The sequence below is a fragment of the Mytilus californianus genome, unplaced genomic scaffold (genome assembly GCF_021869535.1).
Source record: "Mytilus californianus isolate M0D057914Y unplaced genomic scaffold, xbMytCali1.0.p SCAF_1, whole genome shotgun sequence".
Lineage (NCBI taxonomy): Eukaryota > Metazoa > Mollusca > Bivalvia > Mytilida > Mytilidae > Mytilus > Mytilus californianus.
This window is the reverse complement of record NW_026262581.1, coordinates 61,408,327-61,419,897: the sequence shown is the minus strand read 5'-3', so window position 1 is coordinate 61,419,897 and position 11,571 is coordinate 61,408,327. Positions and strand designations below refer to the sequence as shown.

The 11,571-nt window shown below is 30.5% G+C and overlaps 1 protein-coding gene across 4 annotated transcripts in view; it reads right to left on the bottom strand.

Moving 5' to 3' along the window:
- Positions 1 to 6,416: 6,416 nt before the first annotated feature.
- The window catches only part of LOC127705650 (actin nucleation-promoting factor WASL-like), a 48,300-nt gene continuing 43,145 nt past the window's right edge, over positions 6,417 to 11,571 (bottom strand). For all 4 annotated transcript variants that reach the window (XM_052209980.1, XM_052209995.1, XM_052210003.1 and 1 more), the window contains 2 exons: positions 9,668 to 11,466; positions 6,417 to 7,530 (listed from right to left, as the gene is read on the bottom strand). In XM_052209980.1, the coding sequence (XP_052065940.1) occupies positions 11,411 to 11,466 (56 nt within the window). In that variant the 3' untranslated portion in view covers positions 6,417 to 7,530; positions 9,668 to 11,410. The remainder of the gene's footprint in view (positions 7,531 to 9,667; positions 11,467 to 11,571) is intronic.

The window sequence follows — 11,571 nt, the reverse complement described above, 5'->3', positions numbered from 1 at the left end:
CTTTTTTGACCTTCCATCAGTGTATTAATTTAAATTTGTAGACTTTTTAATTTTTTTTTATTAAATGTGTCTGAAAAAGTGACTGAAAAACTTTTATTTATGTATGAGGGTCTGCATGGGGTTTACAGAATAGAAAATCAAGAATAGAGATAATTGGGACAAAACAAACAAAGAATAGAGAATAATGGGCAAAAATTTAAAGAAAAAAGAAAAATGACCTAAAAAAAATTAAAGAACAAAGAAATGAAGACCCCCATCCAGACCCTCGTGTATAGGACTAATGTTTATTGCATTTTAATCAGTGATGGAACATTTTTTTTACATGAGGGATTTCTTTGTTAACCAGGAAAAATTGATATTTTATATCTTTAAAATCTTTGATAACTTTGTTTTTGTTTTTGGTTAAATCATTATTTTGTTTAACTTTTTTTTTGTATTACTAAATTTAAGTTTCTTTGTTATTGTAAAAACTTTCAAATGAGCATCAACTTCATACGTGAATGAAAAATAGAGTTATTTGTTTGAGGCATGAATCTCGTTAGCAATTTTTTTTGTTTGTATTTTTTCCTAAAGTTTTTAAAATTCTTATACTGTTTTACTTGAGAGTTGACTCTACAGTTTGCTAGATAATATTTGTTGTTGAATGGTTGTTTGATGTGGAAATTTGGATTGTTAATGAAATACATTTAAACTTTGTCTTATTGATAGTCTATTACTGTTCACCAGAGATGTACATTTTATATTTTGTACCTTTGAATTATATCAAATGTTTTTGTTTTTCATATGCAGATGTAGAGCTTTATTAAGACATTAAATGTCAGTAATCATTGCATGTAAATATACAGCATTGAAGATTTTTTATATTCAATTATTAAATATTGACAATTTAACTAAATATACAGAATAAATGTTAAAATCTGATATTAAGTATTAAGCAGCTAATCACTTTATTTGTCTCAGAACATGACAATTTGTTTTAATTTTTTAGCCGAGTTGTGATAAAATTAGACTATGCATTTGATATTAGTTCCCCGAAGAAGCAAAAATTAATTTACTGATTTTATCTCTTGACATTTTACATTGATTGATATGCTATAGAACTAGCCAGGAGGAGAGGAAGAATTCATGAGTCATAAAATCAAAGGTCATGGTATTGTGAGCTACTAATGACAGTGTCCAGATACTTATATCTTAATTGAAATGATTCTTTGATAATCACTAAAACTTAATGTAAAACTCAAAGGTATAAATATTCAGTTTTTTTGAATTCCAGACATTTGTTTTTTTATTTGAAGAAAGAGTACAATCAGCAACATGTTTGCCATGCAATTACAATCCAGCCTTTTAAATATGTAGTTGGTCTCCATTTTACCCCTGACTCTACCATGATTTCTAATATTTAATAAGTTTACAATCTTTGATAACTTTATTTTATTTTTTGATTAAATCGTTATTTTTTTGACTCTTTGAAGATTTAACACATTATGTATTTGAAAGAAAAAAACAAATCCTTTTAATTTTTTGTACCAGTGCAGTGGCGGATTTAAGGGGAAGAGAGGGGAGGGGTTGATTCGTCTCTGTGTACTGTACAGATAACCTTTCCATGTTTTGTATGAGTAGCCCATAGGGGATAAAAGTGTCAAAGAAGTCGAAACTGTTATTCAGAAGTCACAAAAAAATAAATCATGTTACAAAACTCATGTCACAACTCGGCTATTGTGCTTTAATTAGTTTTTTCAATTTTTAGTTTATAATGATATGAAATGATCATACTCCATTTAAAGCAGCATTAGTTTGACCACAATTATTCTTTTGAATTTTGTTTATACAATCAAAGTGTGATAGATTGTAGCTACTAATTTTGTTTGAATACTCTATATTCCACTGTTTGTTAAGCACACATGTGATAGACCACTTGTTAATATACACAATTCAAAAGCTGGTATTAAATGTTTGATATGTAAATTTGATAGAATGAGTGGGTTTTATATATACTGTGGATTCATTTATTTTCGTGGATACCAATTTTCGTGGATTAAGGAAAACTTACATGTTCGTGGATATTTAATTTCGTGGTTTTTGACAATGTCTGCATACAAGCCTATAGTAAATTTGCCATTCGTTGAACTTTTAATTTCGTGGTTAACATATAACCTTGAAATCCACGAAAATTGGTATCCAACGAATAATAATGAATCCACAGTATTAGAATTTTACCTATTATAAACAGTGTATTAAAATATATATTTCTATGCTATCACAACATTTTGTTTCATACACAGAACGTTATTGAAAAGGTTATCATGATAGTTTTGCCTGGGAATAAGAAGTTCTACATTGTGTTCATTTAAATGCTTACCAGGTACATTTTTTTAATTGTGGAATTTTAACAGAAAAAAATTCACAAAAAAATATAAAAAAAACTGTTTCACTTATAGTTTTGTTATTGGAACCCGGTGTTAAAAACAATTAAATGTATCTGTATATGTGACCATACCATATCTTAAATTTGGGCAGCAATGGACAGTATTTTCATGTTTTATGGATTTTAACCCTGTTAAGTTTTCATCTGTCGACTTGAAGCAATACTATTATTTTGACCAACTTTTTATTTTAGGTGCAAGCAAGACCTATGAAATATCAATACAGATTGATATACTGCATCATAAATAAATCTCATTAGATTTGCAATATCTTTTAATTTTTAGTACTCTGAAACTTCTTAAATATTGAAAAAGAATAAGTTGAGAAACAACCAAAAATTGAAAGAACACAGAAAACATCAATTTCAATGAACAAACTTGTATCTTGTTAAAGTCTTACATTGTTATATAGATTTTAATACTGATTCCCTATGGCAAAACAATGATTGAAATCTAGGGTACTACCATATGTCTCGTTAAAATACATGGCCCAAATATCATATCATTTTTAAAATACATATCTTATTTATTGTTTTTATGAGAATAAGTATTTTTGTAACTCTGTGTTTAAAAGCAGATTATTAGCTCATCTGGTTTAAGAGCTATTACTGCGGTTTGACATCTGAAGTATGTCATTAAAGATTAAAAAATATTCAATAAAACTAATGAGACAAAACTTGGGCCTAATCTCCTATTGAAGAACTTCTTTAATTCCTCAGTATCCACATGAAAAATTATTGCATCAATTATAACAGTCAAAGTTATTAAATAAAGAAAATTTGAAAAATATTCAATATAAGGAATGATAAATGTATTATTCATTCTAGAATTATGCAAAATGAGTCAGTCAATCTTCAACCATTGCTAAAAGAAGAAAATAAGAATAAATCAAACAACCAAAAAGACTGTTTCCTTACTTTTGGTTTTAATTCCTATTTAATTAATTGAGCAATAATGATAGATGCAAGTCCATCAACAGCAAAGCATTAACATTGCTTCAAAAATGTTAACCTAGAGAAATATACATTTAAACTGGCTTTTGAAATGCACAATGTTTATCATGTTAATTTGGTCGCTGTGTGTAGTCATTAAGGATTTTTTTATATTAAAATGTTTGATTAAATCATGGGTGTTTTTTTATTACATGTGTAATAATATTATGAAAATAGTAATGCCAAGTATATTAATGTATCTCAAGATCAGAGCCAGTGCCTTGTTGCTTGGATTGATTGGTTGGTGTTTAACCCTTCTTTCAGTACTAATGGCTATTTCATGGTGGTCAGTTTTTATTGGTGAGGAAGCCGGAGTGCCCAGAGAGAACCATGACCTTCAGTAGGAATTGTTGCTTGGACAAGTGAAGCCTAAAATCAATGACCAGAATGACCTTATTTTTGATAAGAGTCCGTCATAGAGGCATTCATAAACCAAGTTCAAAAAATAGGACACTCCATTATAGAGGAAAGCCCAGATGAAAAATTTGAAATGGTTTGCTTATAGTCCAGTACAAAACATAAAACAAATTAATGATGCATGAAATGAAGCTGCCAAATTACTGAAAAATAACAATTTCAGGCTTTTTGACCTGCCACGTTCTGTGCCTTTTTTTGTTTTTTGCCATGGCATTGTCATTTAATTTTAACCTATGAGTTTGATTTTCCCTTTGGTATCTTTCGCCTCTCTTCCAATATATAAAGCCATTCCTCATTATCAACAAAAGTGAAAATCATCAATATAGTAACTCCATTTTGTCATCTGTAACAAAATTAAAATTTGGAAAGTATTGATTGAACAGTTCACAAGAAATAACACAGAAACGACATAGAGAGCCATTTACCAATATATCAAGGATCATAACTCCTAAACTGTAAAAGTGAAAATCGTCAATATCCAAATAGACCTTCTTTTTGTCATCAGTAATATCATATTAAAATTTGAAAGCATTGTATGAACAGTTCTTAGGTTATTGCACGGAAACAACATAAAGCGCCATTTTCTAATATGTCAAGGACCATACCTCCTTCAGATAGAAGTGAAAATCATTAATATTGTAATTGACCTCCATTTTGTTATGTTGCAGAATAGGGCTTACTGTGGATTCATTATTTTTCGTTGGATACCAATTTTCGTGGAATTCGTGGGTACATGGAAACCACGAATTTAAATGTTCAACGAATTGCAAATTTGCTGTATGATTAAATGGAGAATTTTGGAAAACCACGAAATCAAATATCCACGAAAATGCAAGTTTTCCTCAATCCACGAAAATTGGTACCCACGAAAATAAATGAATCCACAGTATATCAATTCCAAAATAGAAGGTGCTCAACTACATTCTATGTGCAATCACACTATGAAGATTCAAGGATTTAGGTTGAAAAGTAGAAATTAATTACACAAACTGGTACATCTTTTGTAAATGAGTTTGTCAAATAAGACCCCCAAAATGGCCCCTCTTTCTAGCCAATTTAGGATTCAAAGGCCATTATTACAGGGTATCACAGCTTTAACAACAACTTTAAAAAAGGAATTAGGATTTTTTTTTATCTTGCCTGCAATTTTCATTGCAGAATGTACGACATTGGGACAGCATTCCGGAAGATGTGGAGTAAACTATTTGTACAAAGGTTTATAATTCAGAGGGTTAAAAACATGGATGCTTCATACTGTGTATACAGATACCTTATGAGATCTGCCAGACATACATGTAAACCTTGCAATCATTCCACACACCATATAACTTATGTTACAAAGTTTCCATCTGTTTTCATGGTTCAGTGACTGCTTCAAAAATTGTTTACCGGTATTTTTTTTGTCATGTTTATTTCTCAATTATGAGTACTAGAAGTCTAGGATGATAACTATTTTTTGTATATGGGATCCTTGGAAGGTCTATATGTCTGGCAACAGGGTCCACCTGACCTCTACATCATTTCATGGATCTGTGATTAAGGTTATTTTTTGTTGTCAAGTCCTTTTCCCAGATACTATAAGCAATATATGCTGATGAGTCAAGCCTTCTGTATGTGTCTGTCCCCAAGTCAGGAGCCTGTAATTCAGGGGTTGTAGTTTGTCGTTATATATCAGATTGGTTTTTATGTTTATTTTGTACATAAATCAGGCCGTTATTTTTCTCATTTGAATTGTTTTACATTCGTCTGTTTTGGGCATTTTATAACAAACTATGTGGTATGGGCTTTTATCATTGTTGAAGGCTATACAGTGACCTATAGTTGTTTACTTTTACCCAAGTCATTTGGTCCCTGATTGAGAGTTGTCTCATTGGTAACATACTTTTATTTTTATATTGAAATACAGACAATTTTGTCAATTTTCAGGAAATTCTCTATTTTCAGCCTTTTTGTAGTGTTACTGACAAGTTTAAGTTTTAAGAAAAACTTGAAAATACTGTTTAACTTTCTCACACATATATGCATCTACTTGAAACACTTTTCATTTTGAAATAATGGACTTTTATATTTCGGCCAAATACTCCTTTTGCTGAAAAATGACCAATATTCCAATTTTGGAAAAATAGGAAAAAGTTCCTTTAACAGTTCTTTTACATGTATAACAGGTGCACAACTTTAAAATGTGTGCAAATGTTCTGTGAAGTTCCAGGGATCTGGGTTGAAAATGGAAGGAGTTTTATTACAAAAACGGTACCATCTTTTGACAAATCTGGAAGATTGGAAAAAATTCTTCAAACAATTCCATATGATAAATAGCAGGTGCCAGTTAAAACTGAACACCCTAAGGATGATTGTTTCTATGTTTGGTTATGAGGTCAGTGGTTTCAGAAGAGAAGATTTCTTAACAAATTAATGAAAATGGACATATGACAGACATGAATTGATGAGCAAGGTCCTCTGTGCGAGTGGAAAATGATTGAAAAAAATTTCTACTGACATTATCCGCAAATCTGACATTTACTAAAGCATACGAATCTAAGACATAATGCATATATTTGATCATTGGCTTGATAAAGAAACAAGATAGAAAAATATTCTTTAATAACTCTTAAACATGCAAGAAATAATTATATAATAAAATGCAAAGCAATAAACTTCATACACAAACATAGAAAACTAAAGTTTAAATGACTTTTGACACGTAACAAATTTTTAACTCCAGGGAAATCATAAGTAAATAAATAAAGTAGGGTAATTTTAAGTTGTTAAGGTTATGTCAAGTAAACTTAGTTATTGTTGTTTTTTTCATTATGATCCGCCGATACATTTGATTAATACAGGATGAAATCTCACATGTTGCTTATATATAATTAGATAAATTTAGATATATTAATGTATGTGCAAAGCATATTGCCAGTTAAAAGCTTTGTAACATTTGAACTTCAACAGTATCTCTATAAAATAGTACAAGGCCATAGTTTCTAGAGTATCATAGTTCTATATGAATTCTTTTAATTAACTATTGTGGCAATACAAATCAAATAATGAAACATACATGTGATCAGCTGTGTTATTATTGCTCATTGTGTTTAAATCACATAAAAAATCATAAACAAAATATCTGAACTGAAAAGACTGATACATGTGATATATGACAACAACAAAAAATTTCACTTTATGCATTGACCATATAAAGGTTAAACAAGCAGAGGAATGTTTTACCAACGGTAAACTGGAAGTAACATATAGGAATGATCTGTAAGCATATCTGTTTTATAAATGCATTTATACATTAATATTACATAAAATCATAAATAATATTTCAAATAACATTTCCAAAACTATAAAACACCATAGTACAGATTGATCATGTTTTTCAACTATTAGTGATTTTCAGGATTTGTATATAATGTAATTTGAATACGGAGTTATTTCTGTTGGCCACCATGCATGTTGGAGATGAAACTGGTTGATTTTCTTATTTGACTTACCAAATTAAAACATGTGGTACAAGCAAGTTTGAGGAGATCATTACTAGATGGTTATGATGATTCATGCTTCAGAAAACTTTTTCTATAGTATCGTGGTAAGTAAAACAAATGCATTTGGATGATTAATTATAATTTGTGCATGTTGACCATCATCATAGTGACAAAGTGGAAATAACTCTTGTTCAAATTGAGTCAATCAAAAACTACCTATAGGTTGCACTTTGTAAATACAGCTGTTTCTCAAACCACGCCTCTTTTGGGGAGATATTTAATATTCATAGGTATGTTAATTTGTTAACGTACTGGTTCCCATTGATGATCTCTGTGTTTCATCTCATAGAGACATCACTTGGGAATGTAACCAGTATAGATACACATGGTAGCGGCTAAATTTTAATTCTTAGGAGGTCCAAAAACTGAGGTAAGGGTAGTATAGAATTTTAGTATAAGTTTAAACTCTTAGAAGTTCAGGGCATATAAATGTTGAAAATATGCCGCACAGCCCTATATTTTGACCTTTGAATAAAATAGTAGTGCATATAAACTTTCCGTTCTGGGATATTATTTTTCACGAAACTTCATAGTAAAAGTGTCACAGTTTTAGCCGCAAAGGGAGTTCCTATGGGAAATTGCATTGTCTGTATTTACAGAATTGCAACCTATATAGGGTTAAAAAATAGAACATACAGAATTTCACAAAATCTGGTTTATCTCAGAGATTTTAAAGAATTTAACTCAAATATGAAGTTTTATAAATATTTCATGAAGATTGAGAAAATCCTGGGCCTTAACTATGATGACTCAGCATAAATTCACAGTTTAAAGTATGCATGGTTTACTTAAAGCCCTGAATTCAAAATAAATTCATAATATATGCCTATTTGTAATTTAAATTGTTTAGAAGTGCTTATATTTACTCTTCGCAGTAATTGCAACTCATTGATCCTTCCTAAATATTTCTGGTGGGGTGTTTTTGTCCTGTCGATAACCCAAAAGTAAGCCGTAACGCCTAAATGTGCTTTTTTGTGACTGCGGCATAAAAAAGTATAAGCTAGAATTACAAAAAGACCTCAGTAAAACTTACAATAGTGTTTTCTATCCTAAATATGTAGTAAATATTTCACATTGCTAGAAACAGGGAAAAAAATTAGGAAATGTGAGGCCCCAGGGGCAAAAAACAGAGGAAAATGCCTACCCTTGAGTCATAAAACAGATAATTTAACTTGTAAATGCTATGATTTTTTTATTTTAAAGGTCTTTTATAAAGTAAACAATAACTGTGCTAGGAAGTTATGCAAAAATCAGATGTAAGCAGTCATTTCAATCAAACTTTTAGTGAATTTATGCACCAGACTGATATCTTCATAAATACAACTTTTGCAAATATGCCTTTGTTTAAACACTTCTAGGACATATATTAACTAACTTATGTTAGATATATGGTTAGGGATGATACTGTTGTGACAAGAATTCTAAACTGACCATTTGAGGCAGAAATTGTGAACTTTCATTGACAAATAGGCATACATTAAGATGTGGACTGGAGACACAGGCAGGATTGGATACTTTGTATAATCTTGAATGTTGGAATGCTTAACTACTAAACAAAACATTTATAGTATTCTAAAATGCTTTCAATTTGTTATCAGAATAGTTTCAAACAAGTTTTAGACAGTTCATGTCAGAAAACATGCACATAGGGTAAGCTGGCAATAATAAGAGTCTTGTTTTCAAAATCTTTAAAAAATTGAAACAGGGGTAGGGGTATAAAATGTACTGTAAAAGGAGACTTAGAGTATATGTAGTGATTTCTTTAAGGCTATAATTCTGATAAATAAGTATTGTTGTGAGAAAAAGTGTTTTTAGAGAGTTTTCTATTTGAATAAATGTTTGTATAGGTTGCACTTTGTAAATACAGCTGTTTCTCAAACCACGCCTCTTTTGGGGAGATATTTAATATTCATAGGTATGTTAATTTGTTAACGTACTGGTTCCCATTGATGATCTCTGTGTTTCATCTCATAGAGACATCACTTGGGAATGTAACCAGTATAGATACACATGGTAGCGGCTAAATTTTAATTCTTAGGAGGTCCAAAAACTGAGGTAAGGGTAGTATAGAATTTTAGTATAAGTTTAAACTCTTAGAAGTTCAGGGCATATAAATGTTGAAAATATGCCGCACAGCCCTATATTTTGACCTTTGAATAAAATAGTAGTGCATATAAACTTTCCGTTCTGGGATATTATTTTTCACGAAACTTCATAGTAAAAGTGTCACAGTTTTAGCCGCAAAGGGAGTTCCTATGGGAAATTGCATTGTCTGTATTTACAGAATTGCAACCTATACTTATTTGTACTATAATAGAAACCACCCACCTACTATCAATGTATTTCAGTAATAATTAACTTAATTTCTATTATCTTATACTACTGTGGATTCATTTACTTTCGTGAGTATAACTTTTCCTGGACTGAGGGAAAATCATATTTTTGTGGATATTTGATTTTATCGTTTTTCCTACAAACAAGCATATAGAAAATTTGTACTACAGTGAACATTTTAATTCTCGGCTCTCTTTTACCCAGGAAATCCATGAAAATTGGTATCCCATGAATAACAATAATTTGATTTGATTTGTTTTTTGGTGTTTATACGCCACTTTTAAGCACCACTTTTTGGGCTATTTCGTGGCGGTCAGTTTTTATTGGTGGAGGAAGCCGGAGTGCCCAGAGAAAACCACCGACCTTCGATAGGAAAACTGACAATCCTAGTCAATTAAGATTGGAGTTGAGTGCACCGGCAAGAGCGGGGTTCTAACTCACAACCTCAGTGTTGACTGGCTAGAGATTACTGTAGTAACTACTTAGACCACTCGGCCACCGAGGCCCCTTGAATAATAATAAATCGACAGTATCAGAGTTCTGATTGGTTATCCTTTACCAAAAGTACATTCATTTTAAATTATAACTTTTAACAAATTTTGGATGAACCATTGTAACTATTGCAATAATGTTTATATATTACTAAACAAGAAAAGTTTATCAGGTTTATTCAACATAAGCAAGCCAAAATGTTATATATGTATATTTAAACAATATAAATAAACCACTTGCATGAATCTGTGTTAATATTACACATCTCAGAAAGCAACTTTGACCATTTGCTTGAAAAAGTAAATAATTAACTCACATCCACACACGAAAAAGCTGATTTTAATGAAATAAAAATCATAATGCTTTTTGTGTGGGCTATTCTAGTATCTTAATATAAAGACTGAACAGCACTTTTTCATAACCATTCCCTTTAAAATGTTACCGTAATAGCAAATGAATTTATATAAAGTTGTAATTTAAGTCCTGAATCCCCATCACCAATGTTTATTTTTTCTAAAATGTTGTCCAAGTCCCATACAAATCTTCCTAACATAGCTCTATTGGAATATCTACTCCCACTTAGTACAATAATTTGATGTATAAAAGTATCAAAATGATATGTGTTTTCCTTTGGTTCACCTATGTACAATTTGAGCCTAATCATTCACTACAACAAAACCTTATGAATCAAATAGCTATGAGACTAGTTATATTGTTAATTCCAGCACCAGATTAGCAAAGTTTTAAACCCCACAATTGATAAAAAAAATTCAGACAGGCCATCATCTCATGTCTCTAATATACTATGATGAGAATTATTTCAACCCTAAGTTCAAAATTAAGGATAAGATATTCTTCACTTTTCCACTTAACTCCCAATATCACAGACAGTGCGAGGTAAAATAAGACCACCTTTCATTCAGGTTATTCCCCTATGCTTCAAATAATTCTCTTTGAGCTCTGTAGGTCCATTTTGAGGGCTTTTGTCACACAAATTATTTACTGTTTGTTTTGATTTACACAGGTTTAACTGTCAGTTACAGACAAATTTAATGCTGTCTTCTGGAAAATTATCATTATATCACTCTATAAATAAATGCAAACTTATGAATTAACAATTTGTAATTAACAAGTTGGCATTTATAGTCCTATTGTTACTGTCGTTTAATGCTGTTTTTCTGACTTTTTCATCCCATTGGTTGTCAGTGACTTAGTCATCCCATTCATCATCATCGTCCATATCATCTTCATCTTCATCTTCATCTTCTGTAAAAGTAAATATTAAGAATTTTTCATTACAGTTTTTTGTTTAACTCTTAAACTTTGAAAACAACTTTCCATAATAAAATGAAGCAAATTTTAAATATATTA